The 18,168-nt window shown below is 38.5% G+C and overlaps 1 protein-coding gene across 2 annotated transcripts in view; it reads left to right on the top strand.

The window, feature by feature from the left end:
* Positions 1–17,619, top strand: part of TTC27 (tetratricopeptide repeat domain 27) — a 376,553-nt gene extending 358,934 nt beyond the window's left edge. For both annotated transcript variants that reach the window (XM_075864435.1, XM_075864437.1), the window contains exons 19-21: positions 527–638; positions 12,380–12,480; positions 17,443–17,619. In XM_075864435.1, the coding sequence (XP_075720550.1) occupies positions 527–638; positions 12,380–12,480; positions 17,443–17,565 (336 nt within the window). In that variant the 3' untranslated portion in view covers positions 17,566–17,619. The remainder of the gene's footprint in view (positions 1–526; positions 639–12,379; positions 12,481–17,442) is intronic.
* Positions 17,620–18,168: the final 549 nt, after the last annotated feature.

Raw genomic sequence — 18,168 nt, 5'->3', positions numbered from 1 at the left:
AAAGTTTCACATATTTGGTATCGCCACGTCCGTGACCACCCCGACTATAAATTGATTACATTATTTAACCCGCACTATGAACGCCGTAAAAAATAAAATAAAAAAACTATGGAAGAATTGATGTTTTCTGTTAATCCTGACTTTAAAAAAATGTGATAAAAAGTGATCAAAAAGTCGCATCTACTCCAAAATGGTACCAATAAAAACTACAAGACGTGTCGCAAAAAACAAGACCTTAAACAGCTATGTCGACGCAAAAATAAAAAAGTTATAGCTCTTCGAATGTGACAATGGAAAAATTTAGAAAATGGCTTGGTCATTAGGGCCCAGAATGCAAGCAGGGGGAAGGGGTTAAAGTACATTTGAGACATTAAATTGTGTAAATATCAATAAAAACTGGAAAAATGTAGGGGTTCTAAAACTTTTGACCGGTAGTGTAAATCATTAGCAATTATGAGTTGTTAGAAGTTGGGAAAGACTTACGTTTTGTAGGAATGTCTACTGATATCTTTTTTTCTTTCTTTAGGCTTTACAGTTCCTGCAAAAGGCTCATAAATGTGTTACTCAAAAAAGTGGCTGGGAAAGTGACATTCCAGAATTTAAGGAAATAATAAAAGGGGCAATTGAACTTGCTCAAGGTAAGTTTGCGTTAATATGAATGCAATTATTTTACTTATTTGTTCAAACTTCTGTCTATTGTGGAATGGTCCAACCTGAAGCTTATTCTCAAGTCTGGAAAGGTAGTAATTTTTTTTTTTTAACATTACCAGTCCAGTCCTGTCTAAGGATTACAAGAGTAATTGAGTGGTTTAAGTTCATCTCGCCCTATAGCCTGTTATTGGAGACGATTGGAGTGGTGAAAAGGGAACCTGTCTGATAAGTTAGTATGATGTCCGGGTATGCTAGGTATAAGGGGTTTCTTGTGGGACGTGACATTTCCGTTTTGTGATAATAGGGGAGGAACTTTAAAATTATACTCCCAAAGTTACTTACCCAGTACCCGACATTCCGAAGATCAATGGGGGTCTTCATACAGGTGTCCAGCAGTGGTTGGCATGAGCCACCTGGAAACTTGTACAAGAACTCTCTGCACACGCACACCGGAGGGTCAAGACAGATCAGTGCGTTTATCAGTCTGATTATTAGTGATTTTTTGGTGTAAAAAGTGAGGCTTATAATAACAGAAAACCTTTCAACGAATGTGTTATTTAATCCCCATTGACCTGGCAAGTACAGAAAATATAAAGGGAAATTTCATTCCATAAATCATTAGTGGACCATTAATCATTCCCGCTATGTCTCATAATTGCAGTTTGTCATTACCCACCTAGATTATAGAATGGTTTACATAACTGCTTGCTATATCCTGGCGATAAATGTTGGTGATTAGTTGTAATGCACCATTGACCAGCAGAAATATACACTAAATATCAAATTAAATTGGCACATGTTTCGATTTCAGATTTATTATTTATAATTCTCTTTATGAGGAATATATTAGTGGCGTTTTAAGGTCTGGTATACACAAATATTAAAAAGGAAAACTTGTTAATGCTTATTAAATAAAAACCTGCCTTGCAACAGTTACGATGTTGTATTTTTTTATATCTGTTTTATTACTTTAAAATAAAAAAAGATGTACTATACATGACACAAGTGTAAATGTCAACAAAATCACAGTAGACTTCCCGCGTATACTGTAGCAATGCACACGAGGGCAAAAAACATAAATAAATATTTGGCAATAATAAGATCAGAACAATAGTGAGAATAACACAGAGACATGGGAATGATAGAGGTGCAGTCAAGCTTAAAGTGTCCCTCCGAATGCGATTTCCCAACCAATCCGACATAAGGTGTGAAGAGACGCTACCACATCCTGGGTAGTGCAATTGCCATGGCAACCGTGCCACACCCGGAGAGTATTGAGCACGTGTCCTATTATTTTAAAATCTGGTCCATGGTTACGATGTGTCCCAACAAGGTCTGAGAGGCACATTCCTTAGGTCAGCAGGGGAAAGGAACAATAGGAAGGGTGACCATGCCAATAGTCTAATGATGAAAGTGGGAGTCAAGAAGGGAATAAGATGGCGATAGAAAGCCAGAAGGTTTTCTATTTGACAAAGGAAGTGGGAATGGTGGGGGACAATGCAGTACACAGCCAAGGATGAGACAATTTACACTTTAAAAGAGAAACAGCATATAGAAGAATGGACGGCCCCTTAATCTGGCCAACTAAACCTATTCTGAGGTAATCCAATGGATGTATCCAAGGTCACAGCTGGTACAATAACCAAAACATCCTGGTAATCCAAGATGAGCAATAAAGGGGTTATCTCTTTGCAAAAATTGATGGCATATCGCTAAATTATGGCATCTCTGTGCAATAGATGGGGTCTGCCTGTGACCCCAACTTTTCCGGCTCATCCCCCTCTGTAGCGCTAGAAAATTGCCATACCACTTCAGCGTCTGATGTCTCTGCTCTGCATTTTCGGAGCTTGCATAGTCTGATCAATACAGTCAATGGTGACCAATACAGCCTCTGTAAAACGCTGAGCGGAGCTGATAGGAGCTAATTAGCACAGTGCTTTCTTAGCGCTGCTTCACTTTGTCATATCGATCGGTTGAGGTCACCGCTGAATGGACATTGATGGCTTGACCTGGTTGTGGTAAAACCAGTCTTTGGGGGATATAATACTTTTAACTGTATTTCTTTTTAAACAATCTCCCATGCCATCTCTAAAGGCGCTGGAATGAAAAAAATTTACAAAGCGCCACTTGGTGCAAGATAAACCTGATAGGTGGGGTGATTTATAGTAAAGTATAGGTAAGTAGTTGCACTCACCTAAAGTAGTTTGTACTGGCAGGTACAACTTATGAGATAGGTAACGTGGTTGCAGCTTTCAGTATCCAGAGACCAGCATCAAGGTTTGATGCCGCAAAAATAGAATTAGAATTTTATTTTTTTTAAATGGATCTATATGGAAAGCGTTACTCAAAAGGCAAGGATAAAGCAGGGTGATAATAGGGAGTATATTTATATGCAAGAACAGCAACGCGTTTCAACGCAGAACCTGCGTCTTCATCAGGCCAAAAGATAATTATCTTTTCACCCTGCTTATCCTTGCCTTTTGAGTAGTGCTTTCCATATATATCCATTTTTAAAAAAAATTATATCTCTAAAGGGGGGAGGTGTTATGGGTTATGTTTTAAAACATATGCATCATGTAAATCTCCCTGACTGTAGCTGATAATAAGGATGTCTTCTTCCAGAGACATGATTCAATTGCTTTGCCTAGGTACCAACACAAAGACCAAATGTGTCTCTGTGTGGCTCCCAGCTTAGATAACAAATTCTATGCTTTGGAAGCCAGACGGCACGACTCGAGTTCCCACATGACTATAGAAATGGCTCTATAGGACAAAGGAAATATAATCCCTCAAAGCCACCCCTGACATAGTTCATGTTTTATATAAACCAGCTAGGTATATATGAACCAGGAACACAGATGCTCCTTGGGTCTCAAGCGCATGGATTCTTTGAGAAATCCCAGAATTGAAGGTTGGTTAAAATTAATAATATTTCATATTCATGTTTGGTATGCCAAGGTTGGTAAAAATATGCTAGGGAAATTTTCTGACATCGTATCTCACTAGGAGATTTGTATAAAGATTTATGACAGATTAGAGATGTGTCCAGAAACTTCCCCTTTATTGGCATGTCCTCCTCTCCCCTGACCAAAAGGTGGGGTGAGGGGTCTTATTTGGACCCTTTAAAAATGGCATATCAAGAAATACACAGGATCAGACCACAGAAGATGCAACCACATTGCAGTTCTGTCCAACATCAAGCTCTTCTCAGCGGGATCTCTCACCGATCTAATTGGTAGAGGTCTGTTATTCTTTACTTTACTTCCTTTTTATTTTTGTAACTGTTTTTGCTTTCATATATGTCATTTTTATCATACAATTTTTGTAACCTATTTAAGCACTGTACTTTCATATATGAAACCTTAAAATTAATAAGTTTGTTCCTTGCTGCTCTAAACCTACCCACTCTATCGAAGAGAGAAAGCGTAACCTGTTTAATGCTATTTAGATTCAGTGTGTGAACTTGTGTGAACCAGGAGGTGGCTCTTGTCGGCCTAATACAGAAAATGGTAGCATCGTTTTGTGTGGATGTTTGAACTGGTTTTGGGGTGCTTTTATCTCATTGTTAGCCCATTGCGATAGGCGTGTGAAAGAGTGAGAGTGAAAAAGCGGAGTACCCCTTTACAGCAGCATGCAATTCACAGGTGCCGTGAGTGGTGTTCGTGGCACTAGTGATATGCTATCAATGTCTGTAGTGTGAGAACTCCTGGTTTTGATATACATGCAAGTGCACAGGCGTTCTAGGCAGACAATATACACTATATGGACAAAAGTATTGAGACACCTACAGATTACACCCACAGGAGCTTTTTTTTTTTTTTTTTTTTTTTTTTAAACGTTCTAAATCCATAGACACTAATATGGCGTTGTCCCCATCCCCCCTTTCTTCTAAAACAGCTTCCGCTTTTCTGGGAAGGCTTTCTCTATTTTGTCAGAGTTTGTCTCCAATTTTTCCTATTCGTCCGGAAAGAGCATTTGTGACGTCGGACGCGAGGGCCTGGCTCGCAATCTCCGTTCTTGTTCATCCCAAAGGTCTTCGATGGGGTTGAGGTCAGGGCTCTATGTGAGCCAGTCAAGTTCTTCCGCACAAAACTCACTCAACCATGCCTGTATGGACCTTGCTCTAATCACTGGGGCACAGTCATGCTGGAACAGAAAAGGGCCTTCCCCCAACTGTTCCCACAAAGTTAAAAACATACAATTGTCCAAAATGTCTTGGTATGCTGAAGCACTAAGATTTTCCTTCACTGGAACTAAAGGGCCTAAGCCAACCCCTGAGAAACAGCCCCATAGCATTATCCCTCCTCCACCAAACTTTACAGTTGGCACAATGCAGTCAGACAGGCAACTTTCTCCTTGTCCATCAGACTGCCAGATAGAGAAGAGGGAATTGTTACTCCACAGAACACGTTTCCACTACTCCAGAGTCCAGTAGCAGCGTGCTTTTCACCAGTCCATCTGACACTGCAATTCTGCTTGTTGATGTAAGGCTTGCATCGAGCTGTACGGCCATGGAATCCATGCCATGAAGTTCCCGGCGCACAGTTTTTGTGCTGATGGTAATGCCAGGGAAGGTTTAGAACTCTCCAGTTATTAAGTCAGCAGAGCGTTGGCGACTTTTATGCACTAGGTTCCTCAGCACTCGGCGACCCCACCCTGTAACTTTACGTGGTCCAACACTGACCGTTTTTCCTACATATAACTTAGGGCACGGACATGTTGCGACGTAAGCTACACCTTTACTTTGACAGTTGATAAATTGTCTAATTTGGTAAGATCTACCATCAGATGGATTACTAAATTGCGTGACAGTAGGCAATATTTATGAAAGCACAACACTGAGTAGATTATGTACAGTGTAAATTCCATCTAACTGATAGAAATCCCAGTCCGGTGTTATGATGATTCATATCACAAGTGTAATCTCCAGACCTAATATCAGACTAATAAATGACGCTGATAAGTCTATGCTCTGTAAAGCCTTCCTGCCATATGTTACCAGATTGTGCCTGACAAAGTGGATTTGTTGCTTGCGATGTAATTCGATTGAGGAGAAGGAAACCCATATGTTTTTGTTTTTTTACACACTATATGATTGTCAACTTGACCAGATGTACATATAAAATACCCCAAAGGCCTAAGCATACATCATGACTTTACTTCACATGATGCTGCATGTTTTACAGTAAAAGCAGAATTTTTTTTATAGCAGCTTCTTGTGAATTCTGAACATCAAATACATTAAAGTATAAAAGTAGTACTTAGTGTCCATGCGTAGCAGAGCTGAATTTGTCATGGTGATAATAAAGTGCAGTTCTATGGGAAACGACAAATTGTGATATATCAAACTCAGCTCTGCCGCATTACCAGGTTCAGCTCTACTAAATTTTTCTATTTGTTTTAATTCATTTTTTTATCTTTGTGCAAAATGCACCTTAAATCATATAATGAATTATGACTAAAAGTCATATTACAAGAACGTCAATTGGGCCTGAAGACAAATATGAGTGTTAAGAAAGATCTCTTTATAGGAGTGGTTTATACAGGAGCAACAAAAACGTTGTATGTTGGGGGTTAAGAGGCACTTGTGTCAACATTTCAGTAATCTTTGAGATTGAGGCCATGGGGTTTCTGAAATCTAATAGATTCTAACCTATTTTTCTTGACAGAATAAATGGGCTATTGCCACTGCTTCAGGGAACAGATTACATATTTTCTTACAAATCCAGCTAAATGATGCTTCACGTTATACTTCTATATGTGACAAATTAGTTAAGATTTTTGTATTATAGAAGGAAACCCCGAAATATTTTTTCTATGACAGAGCTCTAACATAAAAGTATGGTTTACTTCAAAGAAAGAGGCATTGGTAAGCCAAAATTGCTGTCATTACCTCTACTTAATGTAAAAAATACCGGAGGGGATTGTAGGCCTGAGGGCACTTCATAATGTATAGAGCATGTGCACATGTGGTCTGCATTAACCATACCTTAGTAAGATGTAAGGAATTGGCAGAAGAAAACATAAAACTGTAATACAATTGACATTTCCCTTCCATTTGGCCATTGACCTACTGGAAGGGACATAGATCTGCTCATTGTTCTACAAATTAATTCGGATCATTCTTTTGATCCACAGAAATAGATCTCCACAATCTTCTGAAGACTTATTCTTGACTTCCAGCAAAACGCACAGTTCAAAGAATTGTCACCCAATTGCAGTGTTTATAGTGTCTTTAGGACAGTCTAAATAGGTCATATCTACTCCAGAAATCTTTGAATTGAATAAATTTTTTTCTTTATTATCGCGTTAGCTGAGGAAAAACAAAATTAAAGTTGGGCATTGACAAAGTCATTCAGATGTAGAATTGCTTATGAATTTTGGATCATCTTGTTTCAACTCATTTTATGGATTGATGATGGACATCCGGCTTAATCGTTTCCTAGTTCACTGCAGAATCCAATGGTTCATTCAATAATGGCAAATTGAAACAGCAAAGCATCCCTATCTTTTCACCACCAACATGTTTGACTGTTAGGATTTTTGCACTGTTTAATTCTGTATTTGCAACAGAATATTTAAATTTGTTTGTCTTAAGAGATTCACTGTTGAGTTATCTATTCAAAGAACTTTATTCCAAACGTCCCACCCTTGGTTAGCTTTAGTCTTCCGCTTTGCTCCTTTCCCATTATTCCTATTTTTTTCTTTTCTTTCTGGAGCCTTGAACACAGACCTTAACGGACGTGTGATGACTTCTGGGACATCTTGTAACCTCCAGGAGAAGTAGTTATTGCAGCCTTGGACTAATTTAAGCAGGCCAATTCTGGGAAGATTTTTATATATATATATATATATATATATATATATATATATATATATATATATATATATTTTCTCACTGTGATTCGAAGGAGAACTAGAACACTGTAAATGCTTTTGCCTCCCATTCCAGATTGATCTATTATAATAATTTTTTTCTAATCACCTCGGGAATTATGATTGTGTCTTACGGTTTTGTAATTTCTTTACTTTCATGATAAGGTTTGATATAAAGTGAGATGTTGATTCACATACAATATGAAAGACTGACATCAAGTGTTTCTAAAGTTGGTTTCAACAATTGTTATTAAAGTGGTAACCATTTCTAAGTTTAGGGGGTCAGTTGCATTTTCACATAAGTGATTTGAATGTTGCATAATTTTGCTCCGTGAATAAAAGCGGTAATACTTAAAAAACTGTTATGTGGTCAATCAGCTTTACTTTGTCTGATATTACATTTATTATTACATCCCTTTATAAAATAATACATTTCTCACAGCCCTGGCTGGAAAGTGGTACATTTGGAATGAAAGTGTTATCTGTTCACTTTGGAGTGTTCAATTTCCTTTTAATGTGGTTTTCAAAGGGGAAAAAGACAAGGTTTCCGTTATGGATTTTTCTCTCTCCAGATTTTTCTTGCTTAATTGAGTCATTAAAGCTGCTACCAGGCATCCTGCAATTAGTTTTTGTCTTACAGTTACTTCCTGCCCCCAGTTCGCTGTGTCAGCCACATCAGAAGTTATGCCCGGCTCTTGCTCCAGACGTGCATCACATATTTCACTTGACCTATGTTTCTGAAACCTATCATCAGTGGAATTGGCAATAGCTAATTACTTCATCCATTATATACATGTAACAGACGCGCAGTACAGCGTGTATGCATACACTCAATATGTCATCACTATGCATATGATTCCTATATTACCACACTTCCCAGTCGCTCTGCTGCAGTTTATTTGTCTAATGAACTAAGGCAATCTCAACACTTTGTTTTGTGGACATGTGTAATTATAAACTTACATATGTGTTTTCTCTTACAGTTTAGGTTTACCGACCTCTGTAAGACGTCAAAAACCCTAAGCTTAAGAAATTTGAAAAGAAAATTCTAATTTAAATACTTAATTTCCCAAATACTCACCATTCAAAATTTTGTTCCGATGTTCTTGAGAACCTTCATTCTCCAAATTCGACTATACTGAAGACACTCTCTAGCCTTTTCAACGTGACAAATAAACATTTAACTGACGTAGAGTTTACAACGATACTCTCCTCTCGTGTCTCTGTGATAATGCAATCTTGCTTAGCATGGGATCCGATCTGTCATTGCTTTAAGATAGGATTGCCGACTTGTTATAAAACCCTCCCTGTTTTACATTACTTTCCAAAAGGTATAGGTTGTGCAAGTTAATTTACTTATTCTAGACACTACCAGTAGGGGCTCAATCACAGAACTAAATTGGGATTTATGTGATAAGGCTCCAAAATATGGTTGTAATGTATTTGTAGGGAGGCATACATACTTTCATAGGGCCAATCACATGCCATATGTCACAACGTATCCAACCTCGGAAGCACAGCTTTGGTGTTTCCAGGGGAAAAGCTTCTGTATTGCATCCGTAATGCAGCTGTAGTTCACATGGTCATATGTGGTACAAGGCCTAAATGTTACTCCTAAGCATGTCACCCCTATGCAATCTAAAATATCCAAACATAGTGAGTAGCCTAAGGCCCTGTTCTGACAATTTTTTGAAGGCAGAAATAAATCTGGCTCAGAATTCCTTCAGGAATTTTGAGGCAGATTTTGAACTGCCTGCACGTATTTTTCCAAGTTTTTTTGTGACGATTTTTGTCAGCGGCCATTGAAGCTAATGCAAGGAATGTGGGTATAAAAAAAAATCACTCAGGAAACAAGCGCTGCAGATTTTTTTCTGCTCACCATTGATTCAATGGGAGGTCAGAGGTGGAGACCGTGGCAAGAGAGGACATGAACCTTTTTTTCCCACAAGCGGCCAAAAGCCGCCCGGGAAAAAAAAACTCCTCTGCCTCCCATTGAAGTCAATGGGGTGGGGGGGATTTCGGCTCTTTTTTTGGCGTGATTCCGACGAGGTTTCCGTGTCAAAATCAGCGCCAAAAAAGTCTGTGTGAACTGACCCCGACTCTATTCTCCTGAATGCCAAGGGAGCCTTGAGACTTCAGATACTAGACCATTGGTGGAATGTATTCATCTAAATTGCGCTGGAGTAAGGTGCACCTAATTTATTAAGAATTTGCCATTAAGGCAACTAAATACCCTTTTGCAACTCTACTCGGGGAGTATATATTTTTTTACCCATTGATAAAACGTAACGTTTATAAAATTTTCGGACACAGACAAATTAAAAATTCAAAGCCTATAGCTCAGTATTAGAATGAAAAATAACTAAAGTGAGCGATACAAGAGCATTCACCACTACGACTATCTTAATGTAAATCACTAGATGTCTGCAGATCACACCCGGTACTAGATAGAGCGATAGACATACATGATAAAAGCACACAGAATGTCCCCGTCCCCCCCAGATAGTTGGAGCGGTGAATTCACTTCTTGTTGCAGTGTTCTCTGTAGGCATTTTCTATTCTAATACTGAGCTATAGGTTTTGAATTTTAAATTGCTCTGTGTCTGAAAATGTAATAAAAGTTGCGTTTTATTAATCGGTAAAAATATATATACTCTCCAAGTAGAGTTGGAAAAGGTTATTTAGTTGCCTTTGGCTCTGTTCACATGGCATGTATTTGATGCGTATTGTGACGCGTATTGTGCCAAAAAAAGTGTAAAAATAACGCTTGATTAAGTTTCCCATTCAGTCTTCCATTTCAGGAAGTGTCCTGCACTTTTCTTTCTAACACCTCCCCGTTCCCTCCCCTCTACACTTCTCTGATGTCTCTGCCAAGCTTTTGCGTCATCTGCTGCTTTATCCAGGGAGGGCCCGGGAAGGCGTTATAAAGAAAAGTGAAGGTCACTTCTTGGTACAGAGACTCTGTGTGCCTAATTAGCATACGGCGTGTGGAGGCATTACATTTTTGTCATTTTGCAAAAAACAAGACATGTAGTGAAGGTATGTAAGCAATGATTTTCACAATATCAGACCAGCGGTGTAAGTGGCTTAGGGGGTAAAAAACTGCTCAGACTCCCTTTAAACATGTGTAAACCTATTGATGTGGCAACCCACACAAAGACAAGCTGTTCAATGATTCTTTTTCTTGAACATCTGAGACATTTCATCTCTACCTTTGTTCTCTAAAGTCTAAAATGAAATAATAGGTAAATAGTCTAAATAATAAGTTAACTGTTTGCCGGATATGAAATTATATTAGAAGAACTTGAGAATTAATGAAGTAGGACTGTAAATATGTTATTAATAAAAAAAAAAGAAACGGCAGATTGTTACACGTAACTAATCATTTCTAATTATTTATCATTAGGAATGCAGTTAAAGACTATGTAAACCTTTCAAATCAATTTTTTAAAATAATAAATCAATGGTTTATTTTATTTTGAACAATTTTTTAATTGGGTTTTATTAAAAGAAAATGTTTACCTTTTGAGATACAGCTTCCTGTATACAAAGAAGCTGTATCTTGCGATCAAAGCCGAATCAGTCATGTCATAGGGACTGATGGCTTCGGTGTGTGTTATTCCTGAACTGACAATTCAGCAGGACATCTAAGTTCATGAGGACAAGGGCTCACCAAGCATAGATGTAATTGATAATAGCTGGATCTCACTGTAGCTGGAAGTCCGGGTTTTACCGCAAGATCAGCGGGACATCTAAATTCAGGAACTTAGATGTGATCGATAATAGCTGGATGCAGCGTTCACCGAAGCCGCCAATCCCTCTAACCTGACGGAGTCGACTTTGACCACCAGATACATCTTCTGTTAAGGATCTGCCAGGCACAGCTTCTGTATCTACGCCCATAGGTAATCAGTCTGCACCTGCTTCTATGTCTGTGAGACTGACTCCATCTTCCACCACTCAGGATGGCAGGCTTAGGAGTGGGAGAGCCTATCACAGCCTGGCCAGACGGAGCTAGCTCCCGCCCTCTGTCTATTTATACCTGCCTTTCCTGTTCCTCCTTGCTTGTGATTCTTCTCGTTTGGTTTCCTGGCCCTGCTGCAGCTTCTTGAACTATTTGACCCTGCTTCATATTGACCCTGGCTTACTGTCTACTCTCCTGCTCTGCGTTTGGTACCTGGTACACTCCTGGTTTGACTCGGCTCGTTCACCACTCTTGCTGCTCACGGTGTTGCCGTGGGCAACTGCCTCTTTTCCCTTGCTTCTGTGTACCCTTGTCTGTTTGTCTGTCGTGCACTTATTGAGCGTAGGGACCGTCGCCCAGTTGTACCCCGTCGCCTAGGACGGGTCGTTGCAAGTAGGCAGGGACTGAGTGGCGGGTAGATTAGGGCTCACTTGTCTGTTTCCTTACCCCCATCATTACATCTTCCATGTATCCAGGATACATAGAGGCTATATCTCAAAAAGTATATGTGTGCGTGTGTATATATATATATATATATATATATATATATATATATTTATATTTATATATTTTTATTTTTTTATTATTATGATTTTCTTTTTTTTTTTAAATAAAACCTAATTCAAATTTTTTTATAAAAATTAAACAATGATTTATTGTTAAAAAAAATTGCCTTCAAAGATTTACATAGCCTTTAAGTTTGGATATTTTACTAAGTTATGTATTATATAGTACAATGATCTTTCGATGTTTCTGCTAGTCTTTAATGTAGTGTGCCAGGTCTGCTGCTTACAAATCATAATAACAAATATTATAAAGGTATGTCATCTTTTTCTTAATGGTGTTTATTTCTATCTTTTTTTTATGTTTTCTACTTATATTTTACAGTGGCAATAAAATGCAGCAAAAATAAGACTAACCCGCAGGAAGCTGCACAGGTATTGTCCGCAGCTCGTCTTAACCTACGTGGCCTGTCATCTAAAGCAAAGGTTAGTCCTTGTTTAATTCAGTACCTATGAAGGACAGCTCCTACAAATTATACTCCAAGTTGGATACAAAAATATTGTTTAATGGCTATTGACTATTGTCAGCAGCACTGTCCTGATAACTTATGGATTTTTTGTAACTGCTGACAGGGCAAAACTACAGCGATACTGTCAGTAAAAAAAACTGTGGAAGAAACCATTTTGTTGCCTGAAGGTGATAACTTTCTATCACATTGCTGAGATCCAGTGACATCACTGTCCGACTTGCCTATAAGACTAGATTTCTGTTCTTCAGATTCCCAATGCCTGTACTTGTGTAGTGGTTTTCACCCCTGATTTGTACTGCATTGTAAAGCAGCACAGATTATGAGGGTGCTATATAAATCATTGAGAATGTGGCAGCTATATATTATTTTATCCTTGAAGGCAAAAAAAAAGTTTCAAGTTAAGAAATATATGTTCTCGTCTGTGCAATGACATCACTTATCTTCACATCTGACCCGTGCTATAATATACGGTATACGCTACAAGAGACTCTAAAAGTCTTGAAAACACCAATTACATAAGTATTTCAAATGTTCTTAAGCCTTAAATACAGTTATAGGGAGCAGTTACTAATGTGACACAGAGAAGTACATTATATTACATTACATCATAGAATTTGGATCTATTTGAATTACTTGAAACTACAGTTTGCTGGCACACATTGGGTTAACCATCCCTGGTCATAATAACATGAAAATGTGATTAGTCTGTGTTAGTTAATGAGGTAGCGGCGCCTCTCCAAGTGATTGCTTTGTATGATCTAAGTTATACCCTGGCCGTCAACTAGCTCTTTGGTTTAATTAAGAAAACAGGAAATTCCATTCTGTTGACCATTCCCGGTCTTGTTTCCCCAATTATGAGCTGGTAGCTGCTCTTACGGTCCATATATATTTTCTTGTTTTTATATTGTAGTACTTGGTTTGCTTTTTAGGAACTTCATTGTGAAAGTCCACTATTTGTTCTTGAGTTTATAATGGGATCTACAGATAAATGAATGTGTATGGGCGCTTCCATACCCCGTCAGATGTCTGCACTCTGAGAATGATTTAGCCATGTTGTCAATTTTTTGTTTCCCCCACCTGAGAAAAATTTGTGCTAGAGCTGTCTAGGAGCCCCTTTTCCCCTCCCTCCTCCTTTGGAAGTAGTATTTTGCCGAGTCAAATGTGTATGGAGGGTTCTGGTGTTACAACTGCCAACCAGAGGACTGCCAGGCAACTGTCAACAGACAGCTATCGCCGCTAAATGGGCAGGATTATTTAATTCAGCTACCCAAAGCAGTTTAATGGGGCAGGATTGGGAAGAGCATGAGATGAGGGGCACTTTGATTTCTGCAAGAATCAAGCCCATCATAAAATCCTTTAGATTTTGTTGGAAATCTTGCACGAGGGAAGCTAAACCAATAGTGATTTAGCCTGCCCTGCCCCAGTACTGCTGCTTTTTGGTGCCGGCCTGGGCCTCTTCCTCCACCATGCAAGGTTACTCTGCTTCCAAAATAGTATATATCTGTGTTGTTATTACTGGTTTATTATTAACTCTGGTTGCTGGAACCAGTGGCAACTCCCCCATATCCAGCACCCGGGCACATGCCCCACCAGATTCCTGTAGATTACATACTTTCCTTCCAAGATTTTCAGGAGCCGGTTTCTATAATTGCCAATGTATACAAATATTTTTGAGAAGCATGTTGGCATTGAAGAGTGTGGTGTGTCTCAAACACATGGCTCCTTCGCCCATCATATAAAGGGCACACGTGCTTGTATTACACTCATGATGGCATTTTCAATACTCATCATTGAACATTACCTTAAAAAAACTTGAGAATCAAAAGTTGATGGAAGGAATTCAATGTGGGATACGGAAAAAGAGGGATAAGTTTCTGCAGTTAAGTCAGTACCAAACAAGGCCGTTTCCAGAAGAAAAATGACGTTTAGGGAGAGTTAGTGATTATATAAGGAGTACCTTGATCCTATGCCATGCCCTTCTGTTTCAGTTTTATCCTGGAGTATATAATTTATATATCAGCAAATGACCCAAGTGACTTTTTATCAACGGTGGTTGACGTCTGGCTTCTGAGCTGCCTTCTTCTCTATAACAAGAGGAAGGAAAAAGGAAAACATCCACAGCAGTCACGCTACTATAGTCAGACGTTTCTTCCTGAATGAGTTTGTCATCTGCTAAAAAAAAAAAAAAAAAAATCAGTGAAGAATTTCATCTAACTCATAATGATGGATGCTCATCCTCCTTTTTTTACACGTATATTAATATAATACTAGGAATATTTTGTAACCTATTTACATTAAAGGGATATTCCATCTTTGACAAAATCTGATAGGTACAGGTTCCCTGACCCCCAACCCGACTTATTGCATCATGTGAAAAAGGACATTCGGGAGTAGCATTGTAAGCTTCAGTTATGAACTGCTGTCACCAAATCTGCATCTCTGGAGAGCAGCTAACAGACAGGTCTCTCCACCAATGCCACGCACAGTATACAGTAACCATATGTACAGTAGAGTAACACCTATGGTAAACCCTTTATGAACACTTTATAGAGATGCAGTTAAGAAAATATAAGTGAGAGCTGAACTTTCAATTCTGTCATGTGTTGTTCATTTAGAAGTCACTTTTGCTGACTTTTGCTTCTTTTGTAAAATATAATAAACATGAATTGACTGGTGTATACTATATGGTCAATAGTATGTGGACACCCCTCCAAATTATTGAGTTCAAGTGTTTCAGCCACTCCCAATTCAAACAGATACAAAAAAAAATCAAGGGTACTTTTGTAGTTCTCCAGCATAATAGATTAAAAACATGGAACTTTTATTCATTATTTTAAAAGAAAAACTGTAGTGCTTTCCCAAAGAAGGTTACCGCTTACGCGTTTCGAATGTGTATGGTTCTTAATTATATCTTATAACCAAGAACCATACACAGGCTTGAAACACGTAAGCGGTAACCTTCATGTAACATTTGCCTTTACCTATCACCTGATTACCGGTTCAGTGTTCTCTCCTGCACCACAGATCTACAAACGCAGTAGACCCACAGACAGACCTGAGCTGACCACTACTCACACTGTGGTGTGTTTTCTTCTATATATTTATAGAAAAAAAAATAATCAAGCACACAGCCATGCAATATCCATAGACAAAAAATTGTTAGTAGTATGGGTCGTGTTGAAGAGCTCCGTGAATTTAAACATGGCACTGTCATAGATGCCACCTTTCCAGTTAATTACATTTCTGATCTTCTAGATCAGCCTCGGTCAAATGTAAGTGCTATTATTGTGAAGTGGAAGTTTCTAGGAGTAACAACTGCTCAACCACAAAGCAGTAGACTGCACAAATGTACAAAGCAGGGCCACTGAGTGCTGAAGCATGGGGAGTGTAAAACTTGCTTAAGCTCTCTGCCCTCATAGTTCCACCCTGCCTCTGTAAGTGACATTAGAACAAAAACTCTGTGTCCAGAGCTTTATGAAATAGGTTTCCATGGTCGAGCAGCTGCACATAGGCCTATGATCACCATGCACAAAGTCAAGTGTCGACTGGACGCCACCAGTGGACTCCAGAATGATGAATCACATTTCACTATCTTGCAGTCTCATGGAGAAATCTTGGTTTGGCGGATGCCAGGAGAACGTTACCTACTGGAATGCATAGTGCCTACTGTAAAATATGGTGAAGGAGGAATAAAAGTCTGGGGCTGTTTTTCATGATTTGGGCTTGGACACTTCTTTCCAGTGAAAAGTAATGTTAATGCTACAGCATGTAAAGGCATTTTAGAAAGTTGTATTCTTCCAACTTTGTGATAAAAGTTTGGGGAGGGCCTTTTTCTGTTCTATCATGACTGTGCCCCTGTGCATAAAGCGAGGTCCATAGATACACTGTTTGGTGTGGAAGAACTGGAGGGGCCTGCACAGAGCCCTCACCTAAATTCCATTAAATGCCCTTGGGATGAATTCTAATTGCGAGCCAGACCTTCTTGACAAAGATCAGCGATTTGACCTCAGAAATGCTTTTTTGGCTGAATGGGCAAAATATAGGGCCAAACTACATAACACCCATGGTTTGGAAACGGGATGTTAAAGAGACTCATGGTGGGATGGTCAGGTGTCCACATAATGACAAATAGTGGATGTACAGTACTTTAATAAAATATTGCATATTACAGAAAATTGTATCCACACATTGTCTTTAATCTTGTATATTACTCGAATATTTCTCTAATGCAATATACTGTACCTACCACATTTTTTTTTGCTGGTTTTGGAAGGGGGCATCATATTCTGTGCTAAGCAACAAAAATGGGGAGAACCTTGATGTGGCAAACTTTATGTGTAGTATAAAGCTCTCTCCACATCTGTGCTGAGTTTTTGTTGAGGTTTATATCACTTTTGACAGAGAGAATAGAGAAGCATGCACAATATTCTTGCCGTCAAAACAAGAGAGACCCTGATGAACTTAATTAAAAGATAATTCGGTCTGCCATATAACGGTTCCGGGATAGTATCATGGCTTCTATTATAAACTGAAGCCATAGCACAGATGTGAACAGAGCTTTAATCATTTAGAATGTAGGTCATTGTGTAATGAATGTTCCCAGCAGTCTCTTTCTGACACGACGTGGTCCAGCAAGACTATCAACAGTTCTTGGGTAGTGATCTCAGATCGAACTACCCATAAGTACTGCACTTATACATGACAATCATGGGACAATTCCACAGTTCTCACATGTCATTGCCCAAGCAATCTACATTTTTTTTAATCTGCATTAGAGTATCAATATTTTTTTAAGGAAAACTGTTTTGATGCTTATGTATTTTAGTTTTATTCTTGTAAAGACTTCACATGTCTACATTGACTTTATTGGGCTTTTCTTGAATTTTGACCTTTTTGTATCTTTCCAATTTCTTCTCAGCAACTTTTCACAGATGTGGCAACTGGTGAAGTATCTTCAGAATTAGCTGACGAAGTTAAAGAAATGGACAGTCTTATGACAGAGATGCAAGAGACCAGTAATCGGCTGCGGAATCAATACTGAGCGAGATTCAGGACAAGGAAACCTATTGTATAATAAATGATTTAGAGATAAGAACCTTGGTATTTCTGCCTATTATTTGCACTCTGATCTGTAATCTGCTTGAGAGTCATGTGTTTGGCCTATATGTAATGGTTTTGGACACCCTGGAATGACTACAATTTTATTATTTATAAGGCACTTATTTGGGATTAGTTTTACATGAGTGCATCAAGTAATTGGCCGGGGTCCACTGAAAAAACTGCTGATAGCTGGGAAAAGCTTCAAATGTCCTTTCCATGTCACAGGATAGGATAACATTTAGGATTTTGAGTGTTTAAAATTTAGAGCCGCAGAGGGCTAATAAAGAATTATGCTTTTCATGTAAAAGGACTTTTGACTGTCAAATCTAAAGAAACTCGTGTCATTGGTGCTTTATATTAACTCTTCATGTCAGATAGCTATGATGCAGACATCCATCTATGATAAGTGACAGAAAATGTGGCTTTCTATTAAACTTAAATTTATACAGGTAAAGTCAAAAAAGGAATAGAAAGACAATGGCAGTTAGGGTGTACATAACCAATATATATATATATATATATATATATATATATATATAGTTGG

The sequence above is a fragment of the Rhinoderma darwinii genome, chromosome 4 (assembly GCF_050947455.1).
Source record: "Rhinoderma darwinii isolate aRhiDar2 chromosome 4, aRhiDar2.hap1, whole genome shotgun sequence".
Lineage (NCBI taxonomy): Eukaryota > Metazoa > Chordata > Amphibia > Anura > Rhinodermatidae > Rhinoderma > Rhinoderma darwinii.
The sequence above is the reverse complement of the archived record's forward strand: the minus strand, read 5'-3'. Positions and strand labels throughout refer to the sequence as shown.